The sequence below is a fragment of the Rhinolophus sinicus genome, linkage group LG10 (genome assembly GCF_036562045.2).
Source record: "Rhinolophus sinicus isolate RSC01 linkage group LG10, ASM3656204v1, whole genome shotgun sequence".
In the NCBI taxonomy this organism is placed as follows: Eukaryota; Metazoa; Chordata; class Mammalia; order Chiroptera; family Rhinolophidae; genus Rhinolophus; species Rhinolophus sinicus.
Window position 1 is genome coordinate 109,844,356 of NC_133759.1, and position 17,854 is coordinate 109,862,209.

A 17,854-nucleotide genomic window follows, 5' to 3' on the forward strand; every position below is an offset into this window, starting at 1 on the left:
ACCAAATCAAAGCTATGAAGAGCCAGGAAAGGTGCAGGCGCCATCCGCCTCCCACACCTTGCACGTGTCCCAGACCTGGGAGCCCAGCAGACCCTGCCTCAGGTGTCAGGATCTCGCTTGGCCAGTGATGCTTATCTTGCCTCATTTTTCTCATCTGGCAAATGGGAGTGGGTGGTCCTGGCGCCACCAAGACGGTGATCCAGACCCGCAGGCTCTCTGATGAGTCCTGATGACAGTGTGAGCACCGACCGCTCACACCAGGCTGAGCTCTGCCCTGTGCCGGGCTGGGTGGCCTCAGAGCCCAGCTTGGGTGCCTGTTGGGCTCCACCCATCCTGGCCCTGAGCCCAGCCTCCTCACCCCAGGAGGAGCAAGGTGCCCTCAGTTAAGCAGTAGCTCCGAGCCAGCTGTATTCTGGACATGGGGTTGGGGGCTTGCTCTCCCAGACTCCCACAGTGAGGAGGCAGGAGGCCTGCTAGGAAGCAAAGGGTGGCCTCTGGCATGGCTGCGAGCATAGGGTGTGGATGGGCTGGGAGCCAAGGCGGGCAGGTCTTTGAAGGGGGCTCATTCCTGGTGGAGGCTTCCAGGTGGGGTGGTGTGGTCTGACCCAGGGTTCAGGGAGGGCTCTCGGGGAGAAGCCTGCAGGCAGCAGGGACAGGACCTGGTAGCTGACAGGGCTGGAGGGTGCCTTGGTTATGGAAACGCAAATGTCCCTTTCAGCCAAGGCCCAGGGGACAGTGTGTGGCAGGGCCTGTAACCCCTCAGGTCAGTGTCAAGCCTGTGCATGTTAGGGCAGCCCCAGGGAACCCCAGGTTGGTGCTCTCCCAATCACCCTAATGTTCATTGGCTCCTGGTGTTGGGTGGAGTGGGGTGATGCCCAGTACCAGGCCCCTTAAGGTGAGTGCCCCCCATGACTGGCTTGGCCTGTTCCCCCATGTGACCTTGGGCAAGGCCCCCCACTCTGGGCCTTGGAGTCCCCACTGACGTGAGCACCCCAGGACCTCAAGGGAGCCTTGGGCTGACGAGGTGGCTCTGGTGCCAGCCCCACCAGGCCTGGTGAGCAGGAGCAGTCAGGGCCCCTTAGGCCCTCCTGCCAGTGCAGAGCGGTGGGTGGCTGCACCCCAGCTTAAAGAAGTGGAGGACCCACTATGTCCAGATTGCTCATTGGGCAGCACGGAGTGGCCAGTGGGCAAGGGCTATAGCCTCATGGTGGCACCTGGCCTTTCCCAAGAGGGCACCCCACCCTGTGCCTCGTGTACAGAGGCCCAGCCTACAAATGGCACCCTGGCCCCCAGGGCACCCATGTGGCTTTGGGCCATGGCTGGAGGTGCAGACCTTGATGGGTGCCTCCCTGGCCAGGTGGAATGTAGGAGAGCCCCGCCTCGGGTGCGGGGGTGAGGCGTTCAGTCCGGCTGGCGCTGGTGGACTGGGTATGGGGAGGCCAACAGGCTCCTGGGAGGGCAGAGAGTGCCATCTTCCCTCTGCTGCCTGGCAGCTGTCTCCTGGGATACAGCGCTGGGTGCAGAGCTGTGATGCCGGGGTCCCAGCGCCTCTGGCTGAGCTTTTTATCCCACGGTAGCTCTGCAGGGAGTGGGTGGGCCTGGGGTGTTACACTCCCAACGGCTCCCCAGGCTCAGGCCCGAGGGAAAGCCACACTGCTGAGGATTTGAACGTAGGGAGTGAGGGTGTTTCCAGGTCCTCCTGAAGTCTGGGTGTCGCAGCAGTGCCAGTAAGGGAAGTTGAGGGGTGCCCAGTGGTCACACCACTGCTCCGATGGTGCCCGTGGTGGGCGCCTCCACATGTCAGCCATTCTGTGTGCTGCTTGCTTGACCCACCCCCACGAGGTGCACGTGGTCAGGTTCAGCCTGCAGTCGTGTGTCACCCACCACTCTGGCCCCGACAGAGGACGGGTGCTGAGGTTCCCAGAGGGGCCATGACGAGGGCACGTAGGTCCTTTCTCCGTACCTTCTCAAGCCAGTTTGTTTATCAGTGAAATAGAGTGAAGTGCTGGACGGGGCAAACTGAAGAGTGCTGTGTCCATAGCAGGTGGGGCTGGCACCTGTTCCAACAGATGGAGGCTGTGCTGTCTGTTCCCCTTCCCACCTGAGGGCCCGGCCCAGGGCTGCGCCCACAGCAGTCACTGCTGGATCGGTCAACTGCTTCCCATGGGGGACGCCAGCCTCAGTGACAGAAGGGTGCCTCCCAGGACTTGGTGGACAGTCCTGGGCCCTTCAGGCTGCCAGGGCTCGGGTTCGACGAGGTGGCCAGGTGCAGAGCAGTCTCAGCGCTGACGATGAGGATGGGGATAGTGGTCACAGCCCCTCCCAGGGGCACTGCTGTCGCCTGGCCCTTCCAGGCCTTTCCTGAGACTGTGCCTGCCTCTTCTGGGAAGGCAGCACCAGCCCCTTTTGACAAAAGAGAAGACTGAAGCTTGGACCAGGTGGCCAGGCAGCAGCAGAGCTGGCTCTGGAGGGAGCCCGCCCATTGGCTGGGGCTCTGTTGTCTGGCCACCCCCCCCCCCCCCACCGAGCACCTCCTCTAACTGGTCTGGCCTGGCCTGGCCTGGCGTGGTTGATTCCTGTTCAAACGTATTTTGCCTTGGGTTCTGGGGCCCAGGAGGTGACAGCCTCCCATGGGGAGGGCCACAGGGCCTGGTAGAAGGCAGGACAGGTGGACCACATGGTCTTGCCCACCTGGCCCCTCTGAGCGGGGCTTGGGTTGAGTCTTGGAGTCTTGTACAGGGTTGAGGACGGGAGTCGAGTTCCAGGTCTGGGTCACCGTAGGCACGTGACACAGGTGTTGTGTTGGCAGCGTGTGCCGGCCTCCCTGGCCCTGGCCACGGCCACGGGTGGGTCTGCGGGTGCTGGTTCTGGGTGGAGCGGCGGCAGGGTCCACACCTCCAGCGCTGTTTCCCTGCCACCTACAGGCGCTGCTGCTTCTGGGAGCCGCCGCGCTGGCCTGCCTCGCCCTGGACCTCCTCTTTCTGCTCTTCTACTCCTTCTGGCTGTGCTGCCGCCCGCGTAAGAGCGATGAGCACCTGGACGCCGACTGCTGCTGCACCGCCTGGTGCGTCATCATCGCCACACTGGTCTGCAGGTAGTGCAGGGCGGGGCCGGGGGGCGGGGCCGGGGGCGGGGCCTGGCAGCGCGGGGGCGCCCAGGGTCCGCTGTTGGGGCTCCAGCAGTCGGTGAGGGACCTTTGGCTCCCTCACACGGCTTTGCCCTGTCCCAGCGCCGGCATCGCCGTGGGCTTCTACGGCAATGGGGAGACCAGTGACGGCATCCATCGAGCCACCTACTCGCTCCGTCACGCCAACCGCACTGTGGCGGGGGTCCAGGACCGCGTGAGTGGCCACCAGGATGAGAAGGGTCTCTTCCTGCTGCTAAAGCCCTTGTCCGCACATGTGCCTGAGCGCATGGGAGGAGGCCTGGGTGGGGCAGCCAAGGGGTGGGTGGGTGCGGGAGCCGCCGCTCCCTGGCTCACCCACCCCTGCTTGGCGCAGGTGTGGGACACCATAGCTGCCCTGAACCAGACCGCAGAGCCCAGCCTGCAGAGCCTGGAGCGGCAGCTGGCTGCACGACCCGAGCCCCTGCGGGCAGTGCAGCGGCTGCAGGACCTGCTGGACATGCTGCTGGGCTACACAGTTGCCATCCCGTTTTGGAGGAACCCGGTGGTGTCGCTGGAGGCACTGGCAGAGCAGGTGGATCTCTACGACTGGTACAGGTGTGCAGGGCCCTCTTTCCTGCCCGTGCCACTTGGCCCCTACTGCCCTGGGTCACGCTCTGCCCTCCAAGGGTTAGCCAGCTCACAGCGCCCAGGGCCTGAAGTTTTACGGGTGGAACTGGAGCAGAAGTCCCCCGTGGGGTGTCTACTGCAAGGACCATGGCCATCCATATGCCATATATGCCCATATAAACTGCCTGTGGCACCACGCAGTTTGCCTCCACTCTGCCAGGCCTGAGATCCAGATTCCTGGCCTGCCCCTGCACCTCTCCCTCCTCCCCTGGCCATGCCCCCTGTGCCCACACCGCCCTGTGCCCACGCCGCCCTGTGCCCACGCCACCCTGTGCCCATCCCTGCAGGTGGCTGGGCTACTTGGGCGTGCTGCTGCTTGACGTCGCCATCTGCTTGTTGGTTCTGGTTGGCCTCGTCCGCAGCTCCAAGGGCATCCTGGTCGGGTGAGTGAGGGCCTGTGGGACCACAGCATGTCTCCCCGTCAGCCCCGTCGACCGTCCCCCATCGGAGGAGTCACAGATCCTGTGTGGGTACACCCCCAGATGTGCCCTGGGGCTCTCTGACCTGCAACCCAGCAGGTGGCGTGGCCCCCACCCTCTGGTCAGGGGGTGCTGATTTGCCTTCTTTGCTCCTAGGGTGTGCCTGCTGGGTGTCCTGGCCTTGGTCATCAGCTGGGGTGCCCTGGGCTTGGAACTGGCCGCATCTGTGGTGAGTAGCAGAGGGGAAGGGCCACCCCCATCCTCACCTGCTGGGCCTACGGGGAGGGGGTGGGGGAAGCCACACTCCACTCCCACCCTCTCCTGGGACACCGAGGGTTCCAGAGGGTTGGAGATCTGTCCTGGGGCACAAAGCAAGTCGGTGCCCTCCCCCAGATTCATACTTACCTTCCTGAGCCAAAAGCAGACCATGGGGGCCAGGCTCTACCCCCGAGAGCTAAGGGTTGGGGAGGCCTAACTTGGTCACCCCATCTTCCTTGCCCATGCTCACCCCAGGGCTCCAGTGACTTCTGTGTGGACCCTGACACCTATGTGACGAGGATGGTGGAGGAGCACTCAGTGTTGAGTGGGGGTGAGTGTCTGCACTGGCGTCCCTGTGCCGGACTGGGGGCCCAGCTGAGCGATGCCGAGGCACCTTGTGCTCGCTCTGTCTGGGTCTGGGGGAGGCAGACCCAGATCAGGAAGACAGTAAGTGACTAGTCACACCTTTCTTGAGTGGGAGGCTTCGAGAAGGAGGACAGGCACCGTGTGAGGCCACCAGTGATAGGATGGGGGCAGGTGACAGTGGGGGTTGAGAAGGGGAGCAAGTGATGATGGCTGCTCAGAGAAGGCAGGCCGTCGGGGCAGTCTACCAAAGAGGTGGCATGAAAACTGAACCAGAGAAGGCTGTGCATCCTGTGCAAAGGCCCTGAGACAGACAAACTTGATACGTTTGTGAGGCAGACAACAGGCCTGTGGGGGAGGAGCAGGTGGGGAAGCCGTCGGCCAGGTTGTGGTCAGAACTTGGAGCTTTACTCTAGAGGCCTGTTGGAGGGTGGGAAGTACGGGAGGATATGGCCTGTGCCGGAGTGGCCTTTTCAAAGCTGCTTTGGGCGCTTGGAGCAGCCAGGGCACAAGGAGGGAGCGGGGAGACTGCTGCACTCTGCAGGCAGGGGGCGCTGCGCCTCGAGACAGGGTGCGAAATGGGCTGCTGTGCGAGGAGGGCAGAGCTGACGGGACTTCCCAGGAAGCTGGATGTAGGGGACAGGAGCCAGGACTCCAGGGCTGTGGACAGAGGTGGGGGCAGGACGTGGGCTGCTGAGTGGCCTGGAAGAGCCGGCCCTCACGGGACTGTCCTCCCCTTTACCCTGAAAGCCCCAGGGATGAGTGTGTGGGCTGGTTTTTAACGTGTTTTGTTGAAGGAACTGTTTGCACCTAAGCCTGAGGAGCCCCCAGGAGGGAGGATCATCTGCCCCCCTTGGGGAGGGTGAGCCTGCTCCGCTGGAGACAGCTGTCCCCACCGCTCTCCCAGGCTTTGGTGCCAGCAGCCGGGTCTCTCTGGGTCCTCACTGCTCGGGACTCTTGGTCCTCTGCGAGCGTGAGCAGCCGCCAGCCTCAGTGAGTGGGAGCTCCTGCCTGGGGGTCCCCACTGCCCCTCACAGGGCCGGGCAGAGCGCACGAGGCCAGCATGCCAGCTCCATTTACAGGTGGCTGAAGGGAAGTGGGAGCTTTATTATGTTTCAACACAAGTTTGATGGGACCTCAGCCCCTAGGGGCCAAGTGTGGGTGTGGCCAACCCTGCCCTCCCTCCGCTCTTGCTCCTGGCCCATCCCGCGCTGGGCCCCAGAGGATCCCCAAGAGGGGAAGCGTCTTGAGCTTCCAAAGCCAGTGTCAGTGTTCACGGGAAGGGCCCTGACCTCTCTCCACAGACATCCTGCAGTACTACCTGGCCTGCTCGCCCCATGCCTCCAACCCCTTCCAGCAGGTGAGAGCTCAGGCTGCCCCTGCCCCTGCGTCACGCAGGCCCTGACCCCACACCCCAGATGTCCACTGGGACCCTGGGAGCCTTCAGGAGACAGCGGGGAGGGAGCAGGGAGCTGGGCGAACACCATGCTGACATCACTAACTGCCCCTGGGGTTATTGCCCTGCCACCCTCTGCACAAGCCTTTTGGGGTGGCCTGCTTCATGCCCACCCAATCCCTGGGACTCCTTTCAGTTCCTGGGTTGCCCTTGGCCAGCCCTACAGGGCAAAGCCCGTTGTCCGGCACGCATGGAGGGCCCCAGGGTTGTCTCAGTGCGGGAAGGTCCTGTGTCTGTTCTGGAATAACTGGACACCTATCACGGTGGATTCCAAGGGAAGCCCTTAGCCCATCACTCCACACGATTGCGTGGCCCTCTGGGGTATTGAGGACACCGTACTTTCAGTGATCTGTATTGTCTGGGTGCCTGAGCACTTGGGGGGGGCCAGGAAGAGTGTCCCGCAGGTGCCACCTGTGGGCTAGGGCCTTGGGGGGAGAGGTGGGCCCCAGTCCTGCTGGAAACAGCTTGTCTCTCTGGAGCAGAAGCTGTCGGGGAGCCACAAGGCGCTGGTGGAGATGCAGGACGTGGTGGCCGAGCTCCTGAAGACCGTCCCACGGGAGAACCCGGCCACCAAGGTGAGGGCAAGCGCGGTCCTGCACAGTGCAGGCGTCCCCTGTCCTCACCGCAGGGAGGGGACCCCGCAGGCTGCCCTCTTCCTCCTGCCCTTCCACACAGAGGCTTCTGTCCCTGCCCCCTTCACTGCTCTATTCCCCAGGGATATTTAGTACGTTCTCAAAAGTAATTTTGTTCTTTATTTTAAAAGTCATGCAAACTTGATATTAGAAAAATGAGGAAAATGGTAACAGATGGAGGAAAAAAGTGAGATCCACCTGTTGTTCCTGGATGAGGGTCGCCCCCTGGGGGCGTCCTGGGGATTTGAGGGGAGACTGCTTTCTTGGGGTGCTGCAGGTTGAGCAGGCGTACCCACGTGTGCATCAGTGGCTCCTGACCATGCCCTGCCTCCCGGGAGTTGCGTGGGGGTCCTGCACGACGGGGTTCTCAGGTCTCTCTGAGCAACCAGCCCTTTTAATAAACTTCACAAAATTTAAAAATATTTGCATGCACACTACTTCAAAGGTGCTTCCTTTTATTTCTCATTTTTGTTACAGTCAGGGCGTCCTCTTGATTTTTTGCAACTAAGTGGATAGGTGAGCATGTTAGCTTGCTCAGCCACCATCACAAAGGACCCAGCTTAGACAGCAGGCATTTGTTTCTCACAGTCCTGGAGGCCGGAAGTCCAATCTCAGGGCAGCTCCTTCTGAGGCCTCTCCCGGGCGTGTAGACGCCGTCTACTCCCTGTGTCCCTACACGGTCATCCCTCTGTGTTTGTTGGTGTCCTCATCTCCTCCCATAAAGACACCTGTCAAGTGGGATCAGGGCCCACCTGTGACCTCATCTTCACAGAACCTGTCTCCAAACAGGCACATTCTGAGGTCCTGAGGGTCAGGACTCCAACATATGAATGGGGGGACGGGGCATAATTCAGCCCCTTGCAGTAAGTCAGTCATATCGTCCTCGATTCCATTTTGGGGCCACAGAGGGTCCTTAGAAAATGTGTCACAAAAGGCAGCGCTGGGTCCGATGGCTGGTGTACAAGCAGCAGTGTCCTCCCTGAGGTGCTTCTGTGCAGTGTCTTTCCAGGGAGGAGACGGAGACAGGTGCCCGTCCTCACACACACACACACGCACACAACGCAGACACGCGTGCACACACGACAGGATTGGGGTCGCTCTACTTCAAATGTCATGAAAATTTTCCCTTGTCTTTAATTGTTCCTTAAAATATGATTTTTAAGAGAATCAGGCGAACGTCAGGACACACGTGGATATTTCTTCCCTCCTATTACAATAATGGGACCACACAGTGGTGGCCACACTGGACAGACGTCTGTGGGTCCCACGCTCCCCTTCTGTCCTCAAGGCCTCGGCTGTGGCCATTTCTAAAACCCCAGGGTCCTTAAGGCCTGTGCCAAGACTGCGGGATGGAGGGTGGTGTCGATGGCGGTGTGGGGCGGATGGGCACCTGTCGCCGGCTTGGGCCCCCTCCCGACGCTGTGCTGACCTTGGGGTGTGTGCGCCCAGGACCCTCTGCTCCGTGTCCAGGAGGTGCTCAACAGCACGGAGGTGAACCTGCAGCACCTCACTGCCCTGGTGGACTGCCGCAGCCTGCACCTGGTGAGAGCCTGCCTCCTGGGGCCAGGCCTGTGGGAAGTGTGGGGGGGGGCAGCTGTGGCAGGGGTGCTCTGGAGGGGGCGGCTGGAGGCAGGGGCGCAGCAGGAGGGGGCGGCTGGGGGCAGGGGTGGCTGCTCAGGCGAATAGGGACTTGTCATTGGACTGGGGGCGCAGCCCAGCCTTGAGTCCGGCTCGGGGGAAGGGCAGTTCTGGCTGCTGTGAGCTGGCCGTCCCAGCATATCCGACTCACTCTGACTCCCCGTCTCTCTCCCCGTCTCTGGGGCTTGTCGTCTCTGTCCCTCCCGGCCTCAGGATTATGTGCAGGCCCTCACAGGCTTCTGCTATGATGGCGTCGAGGGCCTCGTCTACCTGGCCCTCTTCTCCTTCGTCACCGCCCTCATGTTCAGCTCCATCGTCTGCAGCGTCCCACACACATGGCAGAAGAGGTGAGGACTCAGAGAGGTCCTAAAGCTTGCCGCAGGCCACAGCGCCAGGATGTTTTAGGGACCTGCCTTCTGGACACCCCGTGCCCTAGTCCTCAGACACAGGGACACGTAACTCCTCACACCTTAATGCTCTCTAAGCCTCTGCGATGACTGAGGCCGCTGGGTCTGGCGTGAGCATCCCCGTTTCGCAGATGGGAACCTGAGCCTAGAGGAGCTCCCAGCCCAGGTGACACACGGGTCCAGAGCAGGCAGGGAGAACCAGTCTCCTGCCTCATGCTGCCTCCCTGCCCCCAGGTGCTCCCTGCCTCTGGCTGGCCTCAGAATTTCTCGTCCGTCTCTCCACTGCAGGGTGCAGATGTGCAGGGTTGTGGGTGGAAAGACCAGCTGGCTGGCTGTGGGGACTCGCAGTTTCTGCAGGGAGGGCCCCAGGTGGCCATGGCCTCTGGCCCACTCAGCTGGGTGACCAGGATGGCAGCTACCTCCCATGGGTCCACTGTGTCCTTATCTTTGAAGTGGGGGTCCTGGCAGCCCTTGCCTCAGTCTCCCCAGTCAGTACTGGGTGGAGTGGTATATGGGGATGCCAGGCCCCTTCTCTTCTTAGGCCCCCGTGGTACATCTCCCACGGTCACCACCTCCCCTCCCATTTGGGTTGTGACTGCTTCTTGGTGGCCCATCTTGGCTGGCAAATAGCTCAGCTCAGATCTCTTCCCTTTGCCTGGATTTCTATTCCATTGTTCTCTGTTGTGATGGTGATTGGTGATGCTGCCAATGGTGGCAGTGGTGATGATGGCAAGGGTGCTGGTGGTGGTGGTGATGGTGGTAAGTGATGTGGTGGTGGTGATGCTGGCGGTAATAGTAAAGATGGCAATTGTAGGGGAGCTGCTAAGAGCACAGCCCTGGAACCACAGGTCCTAGATTCAGATCCTGGCTGTACCCTTGCTTATTGGATGACTGTGAACAAGTCACTTACCCACTGTGGGCTTCAATTCCTCTGATTGTGAAATGGGGCTTGTAAGAGTACACGTGTCCTGGGGTCGGATGCACTTGATGAACCACTAGGTGTAAGGGCTCAGCCCTGGGCTTGGCGGATAATTGGTGCTCAGCCAATGGCTACCACTGTCCTGCTTATCTCACTCTGAGGAGTGTGGTGAGGAGACCCTCTGCTTGAGGTCACCCAGCTGTGGTGGGGAGGTGGAACATGAGCCCAGGCCTGGCTGACCTGTGCCCTCACCAGACAGCCTAGCCCTGAGTCCCATCTGGGACCAGGCAGGGCGTGATGCTCCTTGAGAGTGCCAGAGGCTTGCCCCATGGCTCCCTTGCCTTGTAGCAGCCTGAGCAGGTTGGGCAGCAGAGTGGGAAGCACTCGGCTCGGGCCTCCAAGCCTGTAGCCGGACCCTGTGGGCTCTGGCTTCTTGGGTACAGATGGGCCCTTCAGGCTCGGGCCACCCAAAGGTGCAGTCTGGGACCTGCAGAACCAGCAGAGGGCACCCCCACCTCCAGGCACCCAGGAGGGTGCCTCCCCCAGGAGGGGCCCTGCTCCCTTCTCTCAATCGGCAGTCAGCGTCCCCATGTGCAGGCCGAGGCACACAGGGTGACGGGGCCCTTGGCACCCCTGCCTCACGGGGGACGAAGCTGGAGTGACTTGCCCACAGTCCCATAGTGTGTATGTGGCTGAACCAGGGTTGGAACCAGGTGTGTCTGCACTACAGCTGAGCCCCCCGGGTCTTGTGGCTGCCTGTGTCAGGGCCTGAGCCTGTGCTGGGTGCCCCTCCCCTAGAGCCCCCGACGAGGATGGGGAGGAGGAGGCCGCGCCCGGGCCACGGCAGGCTCACGACAGCCTCTACCGCGTGCACATGCCCAGTCTGTACAGCTGTGGCAGCAGCTATGGCAGCGAGACCAGCATCCCGGCCGCGGCGCACACTGTGAGCAACGCCCCGGTCACCGAGTACATGTGAGTCCTGCTGGAGTGGGGGCAGCCCAGGAGGGCCCAGGCAGAGCTGAGCCCTGGGGTAGGCTGCATGGGGCTCAGTGTGGCCGCAGGCACATCAGTTTAGAGTAGATCCAGCCCTGGGGACGGTGAACATGACCGGCAGGGTCTGGTGGGCAGAGGCCCCAGAGGCCATGCAGCGTGATGGAGGGGGGTTGTCAGACAGTGGGGGCCGTGTTAGGGCTGGGCCTCCCCAGGGGCTGCCTGATACTGAGTGCTTCCTGCACCCAAGCAAGACTGGGTCGAGGCCACAGGGAGGCCACTGGGTCAGAAGGAGGGTCTGTGTCTAGGCCATAGGGATGGCATGGCCAAGGACCTGGGCCTGGCCACATGGCAGGCAAGTGGGCAGCTTTGGGCCCACTCGGAACCCTCAGTTACCATGCCAGGTTCCCTGGACCCCGCAGGCCCTTGCTAGTGGGCAGCATACGGGGTGGTGATGAGAATACACAGGGTGTACCTCCCCTACTGAGGTCAGGATTGAAGTGAGCATAGCGGGATGGGCAATGGGTCTGGCTGGCCCCAGGACAGGCCTTCGGACCTACAGCTGGGACCACTGGCCAGCAGCCACTCAGCCCATCTCTCTTCACGCCTTAGGAGCCAGAATGCCAATTTCCAGAACCCCCGCTGTGAGAATACTCCTCTCATCGGGCGCGAGTCCCCACCGCCCTCAGTAAGTCTCAGGACAGGAGGGAGAGGGGGGGACTGAGGCCTGCGTGGGGGCGCCGCCTGGGTGGTCGGGTATGGCCCTCACGGGCAGGGCAGGCCTGTGGACTACTGTGAACTGCAGTAAGTGCCAGGGCCTCGGGGCTATCCTCCCTGGGGCTCTCGGCCAGCATCTGGCCTCGGAAGGCGGGCACAGCTGGGTGGGCCCACAAGCTGGTTTTGAGGTACCCTGGGGCCAGAGTGGACAGCCAGGGGCCAGCTGCCTGGGGACCAGCTTAGCTCCATGAAGCTCCAGCTTCTCTCTTCCCACCCGGCCTGCTTTCTCTTTTCCTTCTTTGATTTCCTGAGCTCAACCCAGGTCTCGGCCTCTGGCTGTTGCAGCCTTGCCTGGTGTCCCCTCTGCCCTCAGAGGTGCAACACAGCAAAGAGGGAACAAGGTGGTTTAACGCCAAAAAGAAAGACTCTACAGAGAGGCAGGGGCTTCCTGGAGGGGATGGGCCACAGAGCACAGGGCAGTCAAAGAGGCTGAAGGCCACCATGCTTTAGAAATACTTGCCCATGTGTGCAGCGGCCCTGTTGTGCCCTGGGCCTGGGCTGTGTGGGCTCCCAGGCTGCCCTTGTCATCAGCACACTGTCCCAGCCCCCAGGGCCTTCTCTGGGCCCGGCCTGCACCATGGCGTTGAGGCCACCCTCTCTCTCTCTTTCCTGTACCCCTTCCACCTTGGGCCCTCCTAGCGATATCTAGCTGCCCTGGACTCTGGTAGCCACGCGGGCTGGCAGTTTAAGCCCATGGACAGTGCCCGAACACGGTGGTGGCCGTGCCCTCAGAGTGACAGGTACTGACCCACCTGGGTCCCCTGCCCTGCACCACCTGCCCACCTGGACCTTTGTGCCTCACACCCTCAGCTCACTGCTGCCCCCTCACCAGGGCTGGCCTTACCTCACCTGACATGCCCTGGAGCCATCTCAGATCAATGCCCACGGGGCCAGCTCTGGGCGGGCACAGGCCTGTTGGCTTTGTACCTCCAGCCCAATCAGAGACCTCTGGTGCTGCGCTGGGGTGGTCTCACATCAGGGGCAGCGAGCCCCTACCCACCCCTGGCTCAGCTGCCGGTGGCCCCAGCCCCTCTCATCACCTCCCAGCAAGGACACCCTCCACCCAGACCCTCATGCATGCCTGTGCCTGGGCTCCCAGGGACAGAATGCAGTGAGCAGGGTCCTGGGAGCAGCGTGGCCCGCGCAGTGCTGCCCTGCATGCCCATGGCAGCGCACATGCGCGTGCAGGCTCCCAGAGTGCTGTGCGCACCTGCGTGGGCCCCACAGGGCTCTGGGCTGCAGCCCCCGCTCCGGCCCCCGCCGCGTGTCCATGGAATGGCGCAGCCTCCTGTGCTTGCCGCTCCGCCTCCCACACTCCCTGCGGGCCACCCGGTGGGCACACACAGTCTTCTCCTGCCAGGGGTTCTGGGAGGGCCTCCGGACCAGGGGACATTGTCCTTCCTGACTGTGGGGTGGGACTCGGGTTGCTGGAGTCCCCAGGGGTCAGTGTGTGGCTGTGGAGTCGGCCCGTCAGACTCCTTACCATGGTGACCTGTGGCACACGCCTCGGCCTCTGTCCCCACCCCATGGGCATGTGGCTCTTTGCACACTGCCTGGCCACAGCCGCCTCCACGTGTGTTTGCACACATGCATTGCACTGAACAAGGCATGTGCACTCATGCTGCAGGTTGGACGAGGGTGGCTGAGATGCTCAGGCCATCGCCTGCCCCGCAGCCTCTGTCCCCGAGTCTGTGACCCGGGAGGAGCCCATCCTAATGGGCGGCAGCATCCCCTCAGCCTGAGGGGCCAGGTGGCTTTGGGCCCCTCCTTCCCCAGGGTGATGGGGCAGAGTGGCGTGGGGCCTCCCCACTCCTGTGGCCCTGCTGCTCTGGGCCCTCAGGGACCGTCTGACCCTTCCTAGCACCCAGCCGGACCCCACCTTTGCATGATGCCCCCGTCATGGCCCCTCAGCCAGGTTCCCACAGGGGAGGAGCAGCCTGTCTGTGGCCTTCAGGCCCTGGGTGTGGGGGAACCTCCAAGCTCTGGCTTTTGGGCTGTGGTGGTTTCAGAGCTCTGCGTGGCCCGACATCCACGTGGCCAAGACAGGGATGGGGCTGAGTATGCTTGTCTCATCCTGAGCCTGAGGAGTGGGGGCCGGGCCTCTGCTCCCCGGGCCCCGCGGGGCTCAGGGTCTGGGTACTTGGCCAGGTGGCCCCTCCTGAGCCCCCTCCCCAGGGCTGTCAGCTGTGCTGTCGCTGTCCTGTCTGGCTCACCCCACCGAGCCCTGTGCCTGGCCGTACCCATGCCCTGCTGACTGCCCACCTCCCTGTCTCCCTGCAGTACACGTCCAGCATGAGAGCCAAATACCTCGCCACGAGTCAGCCTCGCCCCGACTCCAGCGGCAGCGGCCACTAGAGTGCCCAGCCAGCCACCCACCCCATGTGCCAATCTTCCTGCTCCTTCCCGTGCCAGCACTGCCGCTCACACCGTGGCCGCCCGCCAGACCCTCCGCACGTGTGCCAGGCCCCTTGCCCCTCCCTTCCCCTTTGTGCAGGATCCTGGAGGTTCCCAGCAGGAGCCCCAGGCTGGTGGAGACGTGTGAGCTCTGGGCCCATACCCTCTCCTTGGGTCAGACACCTGGACATGTGGGGGCACTGCCCCCGACACCACGGCCCTCCTGGCCCCAACCCCCCACGCCCCTCTGCTCTCTGAGGATTCAGGATGGTGCTGTCCCTGACGCTGCCTCGGGCACGCTGACCTCCGGACCTGCAGTCTCCTCGGCTTACCCCGCCCTCGCCTTCCCTCTGCAGCCCGGAGGCTTCTGTGCTCACTTCTCAGTTCACAGGCTGTGCCGCGCTGTGCCCGGGCATCGCAGGGCCCTCCCCCGGCACCTCCCTGCAGTACCTGGTTCCTTCCTTCTCTCGCCCCACTGGGCCCCAGGCCCCCTCCTGCCAGTTGCCAGAAGTCTCCTGGGGACGGCCCCACTTTCTCTGCCTCCTGTCCAGCATCACTGTCTCCCTCAGCGCCTGTGGCACCCAGCCCTCCATGGTGGCAAGAGGACAGCAGGTGTCAGGCCAATCCCAGGCTGCTCACCCAGTGCTGGCCGCCTTCTTGGTGCCAAACCCCTCTCCCCCCACCCCAGACTTGGCAGCTTCTTCCGGCTCGTTCTTTGCACTAACCACACTTGTCATCTCTAGGGCAGGTGGGCTCGGGGGCTGCTGGCGGAGTACAGTCCCTCCCGGTCCCCTTTCCATCCAGGACAGGTGCAGTGTCCCGGAGCCCTGCCTCGGGGGCTGGATCTGAGCTGGCTGTGAATGAGCCCTTGGCCCCTGCTGCCCCCTTGGGACTAACCACTAACCTCACCCCAGCCTCCGTGGTGCCCCGGCTGAGCCAGCGAGTGTGACCCTGAATCCAGGACAGCCGGCTGGGAGTCAGGCTGGAGTAGCCACTTGTTCTCGGGGTGCTGCTTGTGGAGACGTAGCCCGACAGGCAGCCCGAGGGCCTGAAAGCCCTTCCCGGGCAGGTGCTGCCCAGGAGGAACGAACGTCCCTTGGGCTGTGGGACCAAGGTTCCTGTGGCCTCGGTCTCCCTACCTGTGAAGTGGGAGCAAGGCTTACCTAAGGTGCTTTTGGCTTTAGTGTACAATGTTTGCTGTTTCCTGCCATGGTGCGGGGCCACCCCCAAACCAGGATGGGAAGTCCCCTGTCAGCCGTAGCCCTGCCCGGCCAGCCTGACACAGAGGCCGCATGCAAGTTCTAGACTGTGTGCCAGGCCGGGAGCAGCAGAGGGCCACCTGCAGCCGCATGTGAGGGCCCAGGCCAGGGTCCCAAAGTGGGCAGGCCGGCAGCTGGCCCTACAATGTACAGAGATGTAGGCTCTGACTCCCAGAGTGGGCAGTGCCCCTTCTCTGGGGAGAGGCCTCCTTCCCTTCCTCCATGACCCCCTTTCTTCCTGCTGGTGTCTGGGACCAAAAGGGCAGATATGTATGTGTGTGGGGGGGGAGCAGGCCACATCTGCCCATGCCTGGGGCATCCTCGCCCGGGGAGGGCAGGGGAGAGGAGTGAGTGGGCAAACACAATGCCCCAGGTGGTCCTGGGGCCCCCACCTCGCATCTGGGACCCTGTGGTGGCACTGTGCTCCAGGCCCCCAGGAGGCGGGGCCACCGCCCAAGCTGCCCAGGCTTTGCCCTGGGCTGGCTCCACCCCTTGGTGCCAGCATTCTGGCCTCTGCTGAGGAGGGTGGCCCCAGCAGTCCAGTGCCTGCCGTGCATTCTGCCACTGCTCAGAAGCACAACGGGCTGCCCAGTGTGCACGTGGGAGGCCTAAGAGGCGCTGTCCCCTTCCGTGGACCTGTGCGACTGGGTCCCACTGTGCACGCGTGCCCCCCTGTCAGCGACTGCACCCGCATTTATTCCACTCACTGAAGTTGAATAAAAGAAAAGGAAAAATAAAAAGGGTTTCAAACCCAAGCCTCAGTCCATGGAGGGGAAGGGAGTCCTGTGTTTTCTAAGTTTTTGAGGCCCCCTTCCTGGCCATGTCCCATCCCAGTGACCTCTCTACACCTGTTTCCTCACCTGCACCAATGGGCCTTGCGCCCCTCAGGCCCTGTAACATCTGAGGGGGAGGCCACCAAGCCCACAAGGTCCAGCCTCCCCAAGGCTGGGCAAGCAGGAGGCTGGGTCCAGCTGGGGACCCCTGGCAGACGGGCCCTGGCTGCTGCCGCAGGTTTGGGTAGTGGGAGGCCTGGTTGGAAGCCCCTGACCCTTTTCCCAGCCATGCCCATCCCATCTCACTATGCAATTGTCATCAGATCACCATTCCCTTCCTGCTCAACCCTGAGCAGGTGGGGGTGGCAGCTGGGGCCCCGGGGTGGAGGGGGAGAAAAATGGGGGGATTTTTGTTCAATCATAATGGTCGTGTGCTTGTTAAGGCTCCGACTCTCCCGTCTCCTGCCCCCCACCCCTGTGATTTAACATGCTGAACTGAATGGGGACTAAAGCTTCAGCTCCTGGGCACTTGCCTCCGACCTCCAACCTCCCCAGGGCCGTGGCTGGATGTGCTGTCGCTGTGTTTCAGTTTTGTTTTTTGTTTCTTTTCGAACTGGGTTTGGGGTTTGATTTTTATTTCTTTGGGGGCTTTATTTTTCTTGGCAAATACTAAAAATTTCGTCAATGTAATTTCTGTGGTTTCTATTCATCTTGGGTTTCATGTTTTAAAATAAACAAATTTTAAAAAACAGGCCTCTTTTCCTGAGTTGATTTGGCTCCCGCCCAAGTCTGAGCAGCTCAGGCCCCGTGCAGGGAGTCACGGGTTGGGGGAGGCCCAGGAGTCCGGTGGAGCGATGGACTGGGTTCTGGAAGGAACAATGGAAGGTCCTGGTGTGGTGTGGTGTGGCGTTGGGTTGAACTGTGAGGGGGTGTGCTGTCAAATTGAGATGGGCCCAGGGAAAGTTAGGTCCAGTTTGGGCATTGCTGAGACACCCAGGAGGTGGCGGGATGTAAGTCGGATTCGGGAAGAGCACGGCGTGGAGATGGTCAGCTGGGATCTTTGCGTGGGTGACACCCCCCAGGGAGTGGGTGCTGAAGAGACAGCAGAACCAAGATCCTGGCCAGGGCCCCCAGGGTCCAGGGTCTGGGAGGAGGAAGGAGTGGCCGGTGTGGCGGGGACAGCGGGTGTCCTGGGAGCCGCATGGACGAGGGACCCTTGAGACGCTGCTGCTGGCCATGTTCCGCATGGACGGGGAAGTGACCAGTGGACTCGGTGACCTGGACAGCAGGGTGTCTTGGATGACAGCTGGCTCAGGAGAGTGCGGGAGAGAAGGTCATGGGGCCGCACAGACCCACGGCTGCAGCGCCGGAGCTGGAGAGACGCGGCCAGAAAGCGGGCGCGCTCCTGTGTACGTGCGTGCGCCGCGTGCGTGTGCGCGTAGACGGGCCATAAGCGCACCGAAGGCTCGGTACACACGGAATGGATCGGGGAGAGGGCGCAGTTAGCGGGAGCGGAGGCGTTCCTGCGTGTCCAGGAAGGGCACCCAGGCCCGTGGAGGGGCTGCCATGGGCAGGAGTGTGGATCCGCCGCTGGCCCAGGGATTAGAGCACGGGCAGCATGCGTGGCAGTGGGTGAACGGCCTCATGAATGGGGGCGGAGAGGGAGTGGGGCTGGGGACAGAGGAGGTGCCCGTCACCTGGGACGTGGGATCCCCAAGGGCCCTGAAGCTCTTGGTCTGGAACTCAGGGCGGTGTACACTGGCCGGGGGAGAGTCT

General features: G+C 62.5%; 1 protein-coding gene across 2 annotated transcripts in view; it reads left to right on the forward strand.

Moving 5' to 3' along the window:
* The window catches only part of TTYH3 (tweety family member 3), a 28,352-nt gene extending 11,523 nt beyond the window's left edge, over nt 1-16,829 (forward strand). The window contains exons 2-15 of one of the 2 annotated variants that reach the window (XM_019757542.2): nt 2,925-3,094; nt 3,230-3,341; nt 3,501-3,721; nt 4,081-4,176; nt 4,369-4,441; nt 4,726-4,801; nt 6,138-6,193; nt 6,772-6,864; nt 8,371-8,463; nt 8,773-8,906; nt 10,684-10,857; nt 11,488-11,563; nt 12,292-12,392; nt 13,933-16,829. In XM_019757542.2, coding sequence (XP_019613101.2) covers nt 2,925-3,094; nt 3,230-3,341; nt 3,501-3,721; nt 4,081-4,176; nt 4,369-4,441; nt 4,726-4,801; nt 6,138-6,193; nt 6,772-6,864; nt 8,371-8,463; nt 8,773-8,906; nt 10,684-10,857; nt 11,488-11,563; nt 12,292-12,392; nt 13,933-13,948 — 1,491 coding nt within the window. In that variant the 3' untranslated portion in view covers nt 13,949-16,829. The remainder of the gene's footprint in view (nt 1-2,924; nt 3,095-3,229; nt 3,342-3,500; nt 3,722-4,080; nt 4,177-4,368; nt 4,442-4,725; nt 4,802-6,137; nt 6,194-6,771; nt 6,865-8,370; nt 8,464-8,772; nt 8,907-10,683; nt 10,858-11,487; nt 11,564-12,291; nt 12,393-13,932) is intronic. The other variant, XM_019757543.2, reaches the window with a different exon arrangement.
* The last annotated feature ends 1,025 nt before the right edge of the window (nt 16,830-17,854 follow it).